The sequence below is a fragment of the Muntiacus reevesi genome, chromosome 3 (assembly GCF_963930625.1).
Source record: "Muntiacus reevesi chromosome 3, mMunRee1.1, whole genome shotgun sequence".
NCBI lineage: Eukaryota > Metazoa > Chordata > Mammalia > Artiodactyla > Cervidae > Muntiacus > Muntiacus reevesi.
This window is the reverse complement of record NC_089251.1, coordinates 146,539,823-146,555,026: the sequence shown is the minus strand read 5'-3', so window position 1 is coordinate 146,555,026 and position 15,204 is coordinate 146,539,823. Positions and strand designations below refer to the sequence as shown.

The window sequence follows — 15,204 nt, the reverse complement described above, 5'->3', positions numbered from 1 at the left end:
GAAAAATCTTTGGTACTTAATATCTGAGAATAAAGCAAATTGCCAAGATATCTTTATCTTTGTTTCTGTCCTCCTAAGTTTATATGAAAAGAGAAGATATATTTGAAAGAGTGTTTCCAAGCAGCCCATGCATCTTGCTACCTTCCAATTTAAGTTTAAATGCCATACCTTACTTTCAGGGGTGACGATAGGCGCAGGATACAGCCTGGCCCAGTTGAATGATGCCTTACCTTTTATTGTTTCCGAACAACCAAAGGAGAAGACCAAGACCTACCATGCTCTCCTGAAGCACCTGAGAACCCTTGCTGGAGCCCAGATTAGGAACATGGCGGTATGTTCTCTAGTGTCATATGAAATAAGACTGTGTCAGGGCAGCCTTAGAGATGGCTTTGGGACAATGAGAATTGTGTTGACAGCAGCACAACACATATCAGTTTAGAGTTTCCTCAGGCTCCAGTCTCCTCACTTCCCCATGTTACTGGACACGTGCTAGGGTCAGTTCTGAAAGAGGTTTTTTTCCTCATTGCACATAAATAAGCAATATTTTCTCAAGTTCAAATTGGCATCAGAGGGGTTGGAATCTTGCACACTGTGTTGTCTGGCTATATTTAGCCGCTCCCCCCCAAGTTTGCCAGATCTTTCTATGAAACAAAGAAGAGAACTTTTAAAGCTTACACAAGATCCCTGTATACATAATTCCTTATCTGTCAAATGACTGAGTGTAGCTTTAAAAATGCCATCTTTTCTTTTTTATCTAGACTTTAGGAGGGCATGTGGTGAGCAGGCCTAACTATTCTGACCTGAATCCCATTTTAGCAGCAGGAAATGCTACCATCAATCTGATATCTAAAGGTAAGAGACCAAGCTTTAGGCATTTGATTTTATAATTACCACATCAGTTATGTAGCTCCTTTGCAAACTATGAACAAGGAACCCAAATATATCTCACTTAGACTCACCAAATATATCTGTCTGTATCTCCATTACCTCAAACATAAGGATGAAACTGAGATCAATTGCCTCGTTTTCCGTATGTTCTACATCTTGTGGATCACATAAGTTCCTGCACCAGACAGTTTTTCTGAACTAGTTGACTGTGTTTGTGCATAGTCCAAATTGTAGTATCAAGGCAGATAAAGGAAAATTTAGTGAGGTGTATATATGTGATTTTAAAGTTTGATGGCATATTTTATTTCAGAGTTTCATAAAGGTGAAATTTTTCCTTATAGTACTTTTCATTTTAAACAAAATCAAATTTGTGGGGTGTATTACTCATTTCTTCTCTCTTTAGTCAACGGCAGCTTAAACTTTGCCAAGGGAAAATGATTTAAACTTAAAGAAATAAAAATAAAGACAAATGTGTGTTATTCACAGGTCTAAGATACCGTCTCTTTGATTAAAATCAGATTTTTTAAACTGTGGTGGAGCAAAGGAGAGAGTATGATAAATTGTGTAAGGGGAAAAAAGTATATATCCGGCATCCCACCCCTGCCCTTCATCCATCCCTCTCTTTGGACAGGTCGTCTGTCCTTTCTTGACCCAGGGCCTCAGTTTTCCCATCTATGAAATGCACTGTAACCAGTGTACCCATTACCCATTTGTGAACCTCCTTTGTACTAGGTAGTTTCCAAATAACTTTAAAGTTCTTCGAAGCCCAAATGCTCTGAATGGTGTATAATGGGCATAAGAACAAGAAAGGGTGTGTTAGTGTACTGGGTCCAACCCTGCCATTACGCACGAGAAACCAGAAGCCCAAGGTTCCAGGACCTGCCTCAGCCAACCGATCCTGGGAGCTGGGCGAAGAACCCACATTTCTGGCTCCCAGCTGCGCTCTCTTTTTCCACCAGTGCATCACATCTGTCCCTTTGGGCATATTCTCCAATTTGATAACTTCATCCTAATCAAGGTCATTTTCTCTAATAGAAGGAAAACGGCAGATTCCTTTAGATGGCCGTTTCCTCGAGAAGTCTCCTGAAGCCAACCTCAAGTCAAGAGAGATTGTGTTATCTGTGTATATTCCGCACTCTACTCAGGTAAGGGCTCCCTGACCCTCCGCCTACCCCAGGGAAACCCAGCTTTGCCCTAAGCAGCAGGCCACATATGGGCTTCCGAGGAAGGGGTGTCCTCTCCTTTCCAACCAGCTGCTGCAGGGTGCCTTTGGGGCTGCTCACAGGAGCAGTGCGTTCCCAGGTGACCATGGATTTGCTTTCTTATCAGAGCCACGGTTTGAACTCAGGGGCCCTGCATGCTTTGCCTTCTGTCAGTCCTTTCCTCCATAAAAGATAAAGTAAAAAATATATATGACTGTGTCAGTATAAAGATAAATATGATCCAGGCTGCCTTCAGTGTTATATATTCATTATCATTATATTCATTTTTCCTTTTGACTTTAAAAGAAATGAAAACATTTCCTTGAGCATTATCTCTCTGCCTGCAGGGAACATTAGCCCTGTAAAAAGGAGAGCCCTTTGTGTGAAGAGTTGAATTGGAGTTTAGACAAAGATGCAACTTAGCCAAGATTGAGTAAAACTATAGTCTGTTGACTACAGCAAGTTTCTGGTAAACTGAAAGTTCGTTACCGTAAATGTTCTACCAAGTCAACCAGATATTTTAAGTGCAATTTTCTATTTATTAGCTGCCTTTATTATTTATCTACATGCCTGGCACAGTGCTAAACACAGAAGATTACCAGACACAGCGTTCAAACTTTAAAGGTGTCTACACCTATGAGGAGGCCTTGAAATAGGAAGAAACTAATCTCAGACAGGAAATGAGTAGACAAAGAATTGAGGTAGTTCCGGTGATGGGGAGAGCCCTGCCCTGTTGTTGTTAACCATGAAGGAAGGCAGTTGAGATCAGCATAGATCAGTGTAGAGAAGGGAGTGGTCTTTCCAGGATTTTCATTCAATTTTTAAATATTTTTTAAATTTTATATGGGATATAACCAGTTAACAATGTTGTGATAGTTTCAAGTGGACAGTAAAGGGACTCAGCCATCATAAACATACATCCATTCTTCCCCGAACTCCCCTCCCATCCAGGCTGCCACATAATTGTCCAATTTTTTTTTAATTCTATAAAACAAATAGTCAAAGAGTTAATAGTCTCACGGGGATGGGGGCTGGGCGGCATGGCAGGCTGAAGGCCAGATGGCAGGGCGGGTTGTGTGGAGCAACCTGTGAGATGAGTCTGGAAGGGAGGTTGGGGCTCCATCACCAAGCATATCTATTGCTCTATTAAGGAGTCTGTATGGGTCCTAGCAAACAGTCACCTCTGAAGGCTTTGAAGAAGATCCAGTCTTAATGAAAGTCGCGTTTTAGAAATATTGGTCACTAGAGAGATAGAGAATGAGTTGGTTGGAGGATAGCCTAAAAGTCGAATGGCCAGTTAGGAGGCTAATGCAATGGGTCAGGCAAGGGAAGGTGATGAGGAATGAGAGGCAAGTCCCCAGCAGTCAGTGTGGTACAGCAGGAACAACCAGTGTCTCTCAAACATGTCTTTATCACCTTGCTTTCTAGATCAGAGATGTTTGCTCCTTGTCAGGGTCCGTGATGGTAGGGTCTAATCTCTCCCCTGCCCCCTGCCAAGATGCTGGCCACACAAAGAGGCTTTCACACTTTGTGGCTCCAATGTTTCAAACTAGTAACGAAACTCAACCTAGAATGACAGATTTAAACTTGGCAAGCACTTTGGAGACCATTCGTTCAGTGGTTTCCAAGGTTTTTTTTTCAACTGTAGAATTCTTTATTCAAATGAGATTTACACAGAACACCAAACTAAAACTGCCACAATTGGAAGTGAGGAAGTTCACTGTGAGAGGCGCCCCACCTCCTCATCTTCCGCTCAACCACCTCAGCAGTCACCAAGGTGCCATCCGATCAAATTAAACCTTATCATTTTAAAGAAGATTAAAACTGGAACAGTTTAAGTCCCCTGCCCAAGGCCACACACGGATTCACAGTGGAGGGTAGATGAGCACAGACCCCAGAGCCGGCACTGCCTCTTCCTCTGTGAACTTGTGCGGGCGACTCAGCCTCTCAGTTCACTCAGCAGGAAACTGGACGTGAGCAGAGTCGCTGTGAGGATGAAATATTAACACATAATATAATAATACATAATAATTAACACATAATGTAATAGATAATAATAGATACAAAGCACACGGGCAGTATGTACTCAGTCGGTTCGATACTCCATAACCACGCCTGTGTGAGAACTTATATCATTCACAAGATCTTCCTCATTATCAATACCGAACATCATCGTTGCTGTACATCAGACAGTGAAGATAAGCACTACACGTCGTTTCTCTGTTTCTAGTGGCACTTTGTGTCAGGACTCCGGATAGCCCAGCGTCAGGAGAATGCCTTTGCCATTGTCAATGCTGGGATGAGTGTGAAGTTTGAGGATGGCACAGACACCATCAAGGAACTTCAGATGTTCTACGGAAGTGTTGGCCCCACTGTTGTCTCCGCAAGCAAAACCTGCCGGCAGCTTATTGGGAGGTATGTCATAACACATCTGAAACATGAAACCCAGGCCTTGCCATTTTAATATTTTAATGAAAATAACACTTGGAAAATTTTTTCTGATTATAATATACATATATATATATATACATGCATGCATATAATGTGTTGAAAATTTAATCACTGCAGAAAAATACAAAGAAAATAAAAATCACCCAAAAACCAACCACTTTCAAGATGCAATGATTCTTTTGTTGTAGTTTCTATGATAATAATTCACAAATTAATCTAAGAAAATCTAAGTATATAGTATCTCCAGAATTCCACTTCAAATTAACCTGAAAAATAAGTAAATGTTTCTAATACCGTATCCTAAGATAACTGAAAATGTCCTTGAACAGCTTAAAGGAGATGAAATAGTCCAAAAGGTGAATTGGCCTTCCTCCTGTCATTTGCATTATTTCTAGCTTTTGAGCAGCAAGTTTTTGAAGTTCTTCTAACCAGAAATTTTACAGTAATTTTCATCCACCCATTATGTTTTTTGTCAACAATTAGAACTTAATGCAAGTTTTTTTTCTGATACTGAAATAACTAAAATAAGTGTTCTCAAAGCATTTATATAGAAACTTTCAGTCATGAAAAATGTTGCAAGTATCATCAATAATTGAGTCATTTACTAGTCTTTAGTCGGGAAGATCCCCTAGAAGAGGAAATGGCAACCCACTCCAGTATTCTTGCCTGGAAAATTCCGTGGACAGAGGAGCTTGTAGGCTACTGTCCATGGTGTCACAAATGGTCAAATACGACTGAGCAACTGCACATGCATGCACCCATGCCAGGTGTGGTGTCTTTGTTGGAGACAACAACAAAACAAAGTCCCGGATCCTGGGAAGCTTGATTTGAGTGCTTTTTTCATCCAAGCTATTTGAGGTAAATCAACATTCCAGGCCATAATATTAAAAATAATCAAAACAATCTGATTAAAAAATAGGCAGAGGATTTGAATTGACACTTTTCCAAAGAAGACATAGGGATGGCCAACAAGTGTATGAAAAGATACTCAACATCGCTAATCACAATGCAAGTCAAAACCACCATGAGCTTTCATCTCACACGTTTGAGCTTGTGGGCTACAGTCCATGGCATCACAGAGTCAAACACGACTGAGCACATGAGCACGCATGCACCCGTGCCAGGTGCGGTGTCGCTGTTGGAGACACAGTCATGAACAAAACAAACTTCCGGATCCTTGGAAGCTTGATGTGAGTACTTTTCTCATCCAAGCTATTTGAGGTAAATCAACATTCCCAGGCCATGATGTTAAAAATAATAAAAACAATCTGATTAAAAAATAGGGGGAGGATTTGAATTGACATTTTTCCAAAGAAGATATATAGATGGCCAACAAGCATATGAAAAGATACTCAACATCACTAATCACAGTGCAAGTCAAAACCACCATGAGCTATCATCTCACATCTTAGAATGAGTATTATATGAAAGACAAGAAATAACATGAGTGGAGAATAGGAAACCCTTATGCACTGTTGGTAGGAATACAAATTGGTGCAGCCACTGTAGAAAACGGTATAGAGGTTCCTCAAAAAATTAAAAATAGGACTACCATATGATCCTCCAAAGAAGAAGGAAACATATACTCAGAAGACATAAGCAATTCCATGTGGCTTGCAGCATTATTTACAATAGCCGAGATAATGGCTGTGGGGTCCACCTAGCAATCTAAGTGGTCATTGATGATCACTGTATAAAGGATACACACACACACACACACACACACACACACACACACACATATTTAATGGAATATTATACAGCCATAATAAAAGAGGAAACCTTGTCATCTGTGGCAACATAGATGGACCTTGAGGGCATTATGCTGAGTATGATGTAGAGAAAAACAAATACTGTACAATCTTATATGTGGAATATAAAACAAAGCAAAAACTGAGCTTGTAGATATAGAGAACAGTTTGGTGGCTGCAGTGGGGTGGAGGATGGAGTGCAAAATGAATGGAAGGGGTTAAAAAAGTACACACTTCTAATTATAAAATAAATGTCATTGGCATGGAATGTACAGCATGGTGACTATACTTAATAATACTATACTGTATATTTGAAAATTGCTAAAAACAAAACTAGATTTTAAAAGTTCTTGTCCCAAGAAAAAAAGTTGTAACATATGGTGATGAATATTAACTAGATTTAGTGTGGTGATAATTTCACAATATATACAAGTATCAAATCATTACATTGTACCCCTGAAAATAACATAATGTCATGTCAATTACACCTCAATTAAAAATTAAAATTTTTTCAATAGTATTTTTGAAAGGAGGACTTTGTAAGAAAATTTGGGAGCCACTGCCTCAGATTCTAAAGAAAGCTAGTGAGGTATTTGAGAGTATTTTGTGTAGACTTCAAAGATGGATACATATTGCTCTCCATCTTTTCATACTCTGCTGGATTACTGGCTGTCTCTGCCTCTCCTGTGAAATGTTCACACTCTTTCCTGCTAGGCAGTGGAATGACCAGATGCTGAGTGATGCTTGCCGACTGGTCCTGGATGAGATTTACATCCCTCCAGACGCTGAGGGTGGCATGGTAGAGTATAGGCGAACCCTCATCATCAGCTTACTCTTCAAATTCTACCTCAAAGTGAGGCGAGGCCTGAATAAAATGGTAAGGATGATTTCTCTGGGTCTCTGGAGTCCTTGGCCTTCTGGACATGAGCCTGCACATGAAGGGACTCCACCTGGTTTTAATAATACATAGAGGGTGTCAAGGGTGGGGCTTTCGGGTGGAGCTTCCCCGCCTCCAACAACTTCCTCCTGGCCCTTCTTGTTTCTCTCCTTCTCTCGTCCTCCTTCACTCCTGAGCTGAGAAAGGGATAAATGACCTTGTTATTCCATTTGCCTTATAATTTGTATGACAGATGTTAATATGCATTCAAGTTGATTTATAGCAGTGAAGAGCATTCAATGAATAAATATAATCTTTTCCTTAAAATAAGACCTATTTTAATATTTTGAAAATATGAATAAGACAAAAAGGGAGAGAAAATCATCTATAATCCCATAGCCTGTATATAACCATTATTAGTATTTTATTATGTACTTCTTCAAACAACAGTGCTAGCCCAGGGAATTCAAAGCTCAGGGCTCTCTTCCAGCAGAACTGGTATCTGATGTCTGGAAGAAAAAATAGGATAACCTATTCCTGACATGTGTTTTTCCATGCTAGTCACTCAGATTGTAAAATTAAATGTGAAATAATCTTCTTTTCAGGACCCCCACAAGTTTCCTGATATCCCAGAGAAGTTCATGAGTGCTCTAGAAGATTTCCCTATAGAAACACCCCAAGGAATTCAGATGTTCCAGGTCGGTGGCTGGGGTTTTTTGCTTTTTAATCTGTCTGTGCATGTAAGTGTATGCCATTATGCATATATTTTCTTTCTTTTCAATAACTTAGTTTTATTACTTGTACAGACAAAGTCTGCTAAAGCTAGTTAATGTTACCCATTGTCACCCATGCCTGGCTTTCTTGGTTTAGCTTCTATGCTTTTACTGAAGGCTACACAAAGAATAGATTCTGTATCTCCTTTCCCTAATATTTTCAGTTTTGCTGCTTAAAATTTCCTCCCTTTCTTGGCCCATGTCTGTCCTTTCTTTAAAATCTGACTTAACATTTACTGCTTCGCTCAGTCCTGTCCAAGTCTTTGTGACCCCATGGACTATACAGTCCATGGAATTCTCCAGGCCAGAGTACTGGAGTGGGTAGCCTTTCCCTTCTCCAGAGGATCTTCCCAACCCAGGGATTGAACCCAGGTCTCCTGCATTGCAGGCGGATTCTTTACCAACTGTGTTATGAGGGAAGTCCCTGCTTTCTTATAGTCATACTAAATCTCCCAGAAACGTGTGTATATTTCTTGCACAAAATTAGTTGATGTCAGCTACTCTTTATTGCTATACAAAGTTGATCACATTATGTTAATGTGTTACGGTGTACTCTGATACCTCAGCAAGGTTGTAGTCTTTGAGAGCAAATTTAAAAAGTCTTCTTTTTTGGGGTGAGGGAGTGGTTGTAATCAGAATGTATCCTTTACCGTATGGATCTTTATTAATGTTGACTCACAGATATAGATACCCAGTTGCCTATAGTCTTTCTTGACTTTGGAGTAGGCCAAGATATATCAGACCCAAGTTTCAGTGCTTGAAGACATCTGGCAGTAAAATAACTTGCTTTGTTCTTGAACAGTGCGTGGACCCCCACCAACCCCCACAAGATCCAGTTGGCCACCCAGTCATGCACCAGTCAGCCATTAAACACGCCACAGGGGAAGCTGTGTTTGTTGATGACATGCCGCCCATCTCCCAAGAACTCTTCCTGGCTGTAGTCACCAGCACCAGAGCTCATGCAAAGATCATGTAAGAAAATAAACGTCCTTATATGTTACTGGAATGCATTCACAATTTCATATAAGAATTGAGAATTTATTACATATGTGGGTCAATTAAGAATAATTTTCTCTTCTGAATGGGAATCAGTCATTTTTTAAATGTAGTTAAGAAAAAAAAAAAAAAATATATATATATATGGTCAAAAGTAAGAACAACTACTAACTGCTGGCACTTTTCACATGGAATACTGCCCATGACTTGTTATGAGGTCATCAATTTTTCGTGGTGTTTGAGGAATCCCTTATATTACCCTGAACTTACCTCTGTAACTTCAGTGTGTGCTTTCAAACTTTCCTTCCTAGATTAATTGATACTTCAGAAGCCCTGGCCCTTCCTGGTGTTGTTGATGTGATAACAGCAGAGGATGTTCCAGGAGACAATACCTATCAGGGAGAGATTTTCTATGCACAAAATGAGGTGTGTGATTTGTGTGCCGCTTATCATTCAAATGCTTTGCTGGAAATGCCAAAATGATTATTGGTCATGGCCCATGTTCACATCACAAAGACCTGCAGGGAACCAGTGACTCCCCCTCAAATTCTCTCTTGAACGGTGGACCCTTTTGAGATTCTGTTAAAAGTCATAAGCCTTCTCAGGGAAGGCTTCTAAAAAACCATCAAGTGGTAGAAGCAATACAGAACATAGGACATTAAAAGAACCAACATTATCTCAGGAGAACTGGATTACTGGCTGTGACATTGGAGTGGGAAGGAATGTGACTGAAGACAGTCACAGGCCAGGTCCTTAAATTCTGCCTCCAACCTATGTATCCCCTGAACCCCACTCAAGTTACTGTTTTAGATTTATTCTCAGAGGTTGAAAATAATACAACATGTGACTTTTCGGCAGGTAATTTGTGTGGGTCAGATAGTCTGCACTGTGGCTGCTGATACCTATGCTCATGCAAAAGAAGCTGCTAAAAAAGTGAAGATTGCTTATGAAGACCTAGAGCCCAGGATTATAACAATAGAGGTATGCAGGCCACCCTATGTCTTCTAGAAAGACTAGGGTGGTATAATTTTGACAGAATTCAACCCATGGGGTCACAAAACCATATAGGGCTCACCTATACTGGGTTTAGAGTTGTCCATAGTTTTATAGAGAAGGCTCCAGCAATCTGCACCTCGAAATATAATACTGAGAATTTCTCTGCCTGGAGCTCCCTCCTTTCTTGTGTCCATTTCTCCTCCCTTGATCTCTTGCTAAGGTATGGTCACAGAATACAGATAAGGGATACCAGTGGGATGTTCTATGACCTCACATACAAAACTAGTCAGTGGGGAAATCCAGAGGTGTGAAACTCAGAACAGTTGTAACATTTACTGGATTACAGCTTGGGTCCTCTGTCTCCCTGCCCACTTCCTGCTTAAACACAAGCTCTGGAGATAGTACTCTGACTCACAGTCTGACTCTGTCGTCTAGTGGGACCTTAATAGCAATGAAAACTTTGACAAGTTGTTTCAACTCCTCATACCTCAGTTTCCTCGACTGTAAAATGGGAACCATGAAAGTACCTACACCAAAAGGTCACTGTGAGGTTCAAATGAAAGGATTCAAACGCTTGGAACAGCACTTGGGACATAGAATCCATTCAATAAATGTTAGCTGTCTTTTTGTTTTAGTTGTTTTTGTTAATGAAGGCAAGAACATAGTCTCAGTGCTTTATAATCCCAGTACCTAGTGAAGCACTAAGCCCATAGTAGGTTCTCAATAAATATGTGTGATGGAAGGATAGATGAGCCCATAAGCAATGTGAATCCCAGCCAATGGGATGCAGTCTTCATCATTCTCTGTGATTCTCCTCTGTCCTTCCCAATGGTTTCCAAGTTCAAGTATTTCCCAGTTATCCTCGGAATGCCTCTTAATTCTGTCCCTTTCTTTCTATTGTCATTTTGTCTCCCATCTCACGGTTCGGCCAGATCCTCATCACCTGTCGTCAGATTAATTATCATAACTGCTTTAAAAGGCTCTTGTACTCTATTTCAACCTATCTGTCCATCACATTAACTTTCTAAGCCTCAAATTTCAGCAGATCACTTCTTCCACACAGCAACGTCCCCTGAGATGAGGTTCTCAGTATGGGACTCAGGATCTTTTTGGGGGACTCTTTGGGCCTTCATTGCTGCGCACAAGCTTTCTCTAGTCGTGGCGAACAGGGGCCACTCTTGTTGCAGAGCACGGGCTCCAGGGCATGCAGGCTTCAGTCGTTGTGGTGCGTGGGCTCAGGTGCCCTGTGGTGTGTGGGATCTGCCCAGATCAGGGATTGAATCATGCCCCCTGCCTTGGCAGGCAGTCTCCCAACCACTGGACCACCACGTCAGTCCTCAGGATCTTTCTTAATCCAACCGCAAGGCACCTTTCTAGCCCAACCTACTGTTTCTTGATAGAAAATCTCCACCGAGGGTGTGGGGGGCGGCTGGGTGGGCGGCGGCTGGCTCTTCTGTGTGCAGTTGTGTGGGGCAGCCCCGGAGCAGTTGACCCTCTGCCTGCAGGGATCTGAGTCGAGAGGCAATGGGCATGGCAGGGTTGGAGAGCCAGCTCAAGAAAATGGTGTCCAAGTACAAATGCAGAGACCTAACTGTACATGAAACTGTTAATGTTTTTACTTTATACAAAGATCTCAAACCTGTATTGGATTCATATGTTTTTAATGATGGCAGTTCCAGGGAACTAATGAACCTTACTGGAACAATTCCTGTGCCTTATAGAGGTAATACATACAACATTCCAATCTGCCTGTGGCTGCTGGACACATAGCCGTATAATCCCCCTATCTGTTTCATTAAGCCTACTAGCTCAATGACTATTAAAGCAGGAAAGCATGTGGATGCTAATGGGAAGATTTATCTTCCTTATCTACATGAATGGAAGCACCCAGAGTCAGACTTGTTGGGGCTTGTTCAAATCATGATTGTGGTGTTTGGAGATGAACCTCCAGTCTCCTCTCGTCCTACTGTTTCAGCACCCTATCCACCACACCAGGCAACAGGGCCCCCAAATACTTCCTACACACCAGGCCTGCCAAGTGGGATTTCTGCATACCCATCTGGGTACCCTCCCAATCCCAGTGGTTACCCAGGCTGTCCTTACCCACCTGGTGGTCAGTATCCTGACACAACAAGTTCCCAGTACCCTTCCCAGACTCCTGTGACCACTCTTGGTCCCAGTAGGGATGGCACAATCAATGAGGACACTATCAGAGCCTCTTTCAGCTCAGTGGTCAGGGACAGGCTGAGATGGCGGATGAAGAAGGAGATGGATCGTGCCCAGGCAGAGCTCAGCGCCTTGAAATGAGCAGAGGAAGACCTGAAAAAAGGGCACCAGGAACTCGGGGAGATGGCTACCTGTCTAGATCAAGAGGTAGCTGAGGTCGCTGAAAATATGGAACTTTTGAAAAAGAAGGATGAAGAACTCAGTTCTGCTCTGGAGAAAATGGAAAATCAATCTGAAAACAATGATACTGATGAAGTTATCATTCCCACAGCCCCACTATACAAACAGATCCTAAATCTGAATGCAGAGGAAAATGCTATTGAAGACACTATTTTTAACCTGGGAGAAGCCTTGAGGCGGGGAGTTATAGACCTAGATGTCTTCTTAAAGCATGTACGTCTTCTGTCCCATAAACAGTTCCAGCTGAGGGCACTAATGCAGAAAGCAAGACAGACTGCCAGTCTCAGTGACCTCTACTGACTTCTCTGATACCAGATGGAGACTGGACTCTTCTAAAGTATTCTTTTCTTCCCTTTCTTTCCCTTATATCAGTAGGTACCCAAAATAAGTTATTGAAGTTTATCATTCAAGTGTAAAATATTTTGAATCAATAATATATTTTCTGTTTTCTTTTGGTAAAGACTGGTTTTTATTAAGGCACTTTCTATACTCTGTAAGCTCTTTCTGTGCTGAATGTTGGGACTGACTATGCTAAGTAAAATTTGTTGCATAAAAAAAAAAAAGAAAAAAAAGAAAATCTCCACCATTCCAGGTGGCTTGTTCTCATTTTGGCCCCTCAGCTTGGTTTCAACCTCAAACTATTGCTTTATGAGGCGCTTTAGACTATAAATGATTCTCCCTCTCTTCTCTAGCTGTCCTCAGTTTAGTTCAGTTCAGTCACTCAGTCATGTCCGACTCTTTGCGACCCCATGAATCGCAGCATGCCAGGCCTCCCCGTCCATCACCAACTCCCAGAGTTTACTCAAACCCATGTCCATCGAGTCAGTGATACCATCCAGCCATCTCATCCTCTGTCATCCCCTTCTCCTCATGCCCCCAATCCCTCCCAGCATTAGGATCTTTTCCAACGAGTCAACTCTTCGCATGAGGTGGCCAAAGTATTGGAGTTTCAGCTTCAGCATCAGTCCTTCCAATGAACACCCAGGACTTACCTCCTTCAGGATGGACTGGTTGGATCTCCTTGCAGTCCAAGGGACTCTCAAGAGTCTTCTCCAACACCACAATTCAAAAGCATCAGTTCAGCACTCAGCTTTCTTCACAGTCCAATTCTCACATCCATACATGACCACTGGAAAAACCATAGCCTTGACCAGATAGACCTTTGTAGACAAAGTAATGTCTCTGGCTTTTTAATATGCTGCCTAGGTTGGTCATAACTTTCCTTCCAAGGAGTAAGCGTCTTTTAATTTCATGGCTGCAATCACCATCTGCAATGATTTTGGGGTCCAAAAAAATAAAGTCTGACACTGCTTCCACTGTTTCCCCATCTATTTCCCATGAAGTGATGGGACCAGATGCCATGATCTTAGTTTTCTGAATGTTGAATTTTAAGCCAAGTTTTTCACTCTCCTCTTTCACTTTCATCAAGAGGCTTTTTAGTTCCTCTTCACTCTCTGCCATAAAGGTGGTGTCATGTACATATCTGAGGTTATTGATATTTCTCCCAGCAATCTTGATTCCAGTTTGTGCTTCCTCCAGCCCAGCGTTTCTCATGATGTACTCTGCATATAAGTTAAATAAGCAGGGTGACAATATACAGCCTTGATGTACTCCTTTCCCTATTTGGAACCAGTCTGTTGTTCCATGTCCAGTTCTAACTGTTGCTTCCTGACCTGCATACAGGTTTCTCACGAGGCAGGTCAGGTGGTCTGGTATTCCTATCTCTTTCAGAATTTTCCACAGTTTATTGTAATCCACACAGTCAAAGGTTTTGGCATAGTCAATAAAGCAGAAATAGATGTTTTTCTGGAACTCTCTTGCTTTTTCGATGATTCAGTGGATGTTGGCAATTTGATCTCTGGTTCCTCTGCCTTTTCTAATACCAGCTTGAACATCTGAAAGTTCACGGCTCACGTATTGCTGAAGCCTGTTTTGGAGAATTTTGAGCATTACTTAACTAGCGTGTGAGATGAGTGCATTTGTGCACTCATTTTGTATAGCTTGAGCATTCTTTGGCATTGCCTTTCTTTGGGATTAGAATGAAAACTGTCCTAATCCCATTCAATTCAGCACCTAACTTTCATCACCTACACAAGGTCACCCTTGAGCATTCCTGGCCCCACCAACCTCCTTCTCTTTTCCTCTCTTTACTCTGTTATTTGCCCCCCTCACCACAAAGTTGGTACCTTAACACCAAACTGCCTCAGGCCCTCATTCGGCTGTCTAGAGTAGGGCCATATTGTATATATCCTTGTCTCCCCCTCAGCTCTTCCTCAGAGCCCTGAACAAAACTAAGGCAATGCCAGTGCCTGTAATCCATTTCAACCCAACATCCGTTGTCTCTCCTTGCTGCTTGGATTGTTTTGGTGTGTGAAGATCTGATTGAGCAGGAGCTTGGGGTTTTGATGGTGGGTGAATGGCTTATTAGAATGCTTTTAAAAAAAAACAACACCTTTTTCTTGTTTGTTTTGGTTTGTTATTTCCCCTGCAGCAAGCTCTAGAGCACAATTCATTTCTTTCTGCTGAGAAAAAAATTGAGCAAGGAAATGTAGAGCAAGCCTTTAAACACGTTGACCAGATCATTGAAGGTAAGTGATCTTGAGCCAAAAAGGTAAAGCCTCTGCAGTTGAAGACTTAATCCAGTCATCTGGCTTGAGAAATACTAGAACTCTCAGGCAGAGTTTCTCAACCCTAGCGTGATTTTTGAATCACAATTTTAAATGCACAAATAATTAATTTACTAAGCTTGATGAAATTTTACATATGTATAAGTCTATGGGTGGAATGGTTAGATAACATCACCAACTCAATGGACATGAATCTGATCAAACTCCGGGAGATAGTGAAGGACAGGGAAGCCTGGC

At 41.6% G+C, this 15,204-nt stretch overlaps 1 protein-coding gene and 1 pseudogene across 1 annotated transcript in view; both read left to right on the top strand.

The window, feature by feature from the left end:
• Nucleotides 1–15,204, top strand: part of LOC136165012 (aldehyde oxidase 4-like) — an 80,942-nt gene that overhangs the window by 25,667 nt on the left and 40,071 nt on the right. The window contains exons 11-20 of the mRNA XM_065930863.1: nucleotides 180–331; nucleotides 759–852; nucleotides 1,924–2,033; nucleotides 4,321–4,509; nucleotides 7,011–7,169; nucleotides 7,775–7,867; nucleotides 8,745–8,914; nucleotides 9,250–9,364; nucleotides 9,797–9,919; nucleotides 14,832–14,928. Coding sequence (XP_065786935.1) covers nucleotides 180–331; nucleotides 759–852; nucleotides 1,924–2,033; nucleotides 4,321–4,509; nucleotides 7,011–7,169; nucleotides 7,775–7,867; nucleotides 8,745–8,914; nucleotides 9,250–9,364; nucleotides 9,797–9,919; nucleotides 14,832–14,928 — 1,302 coding nt within the window. The remainder of the gene's footprint in view (nucleotides 1–179; nucleotides 332–758; nucleotides 853–1,923; nucleotides 2,034–4,320; nucleotides 4,510–7,010; nucleotides 7,170–7,774; nucleotides 7,868–8,744; nucleotides 8,915–9,249; nucleotides 9,365–9,796; nucleotides 9,920–14,831; nucleotides 14,929–15,204) is intronic.
• On the top strand, nucleotides 11,395–12,728 carry LOC136165013 (tumor susceptibility gene 101 protein pseudogene; annotated as a pseudogene).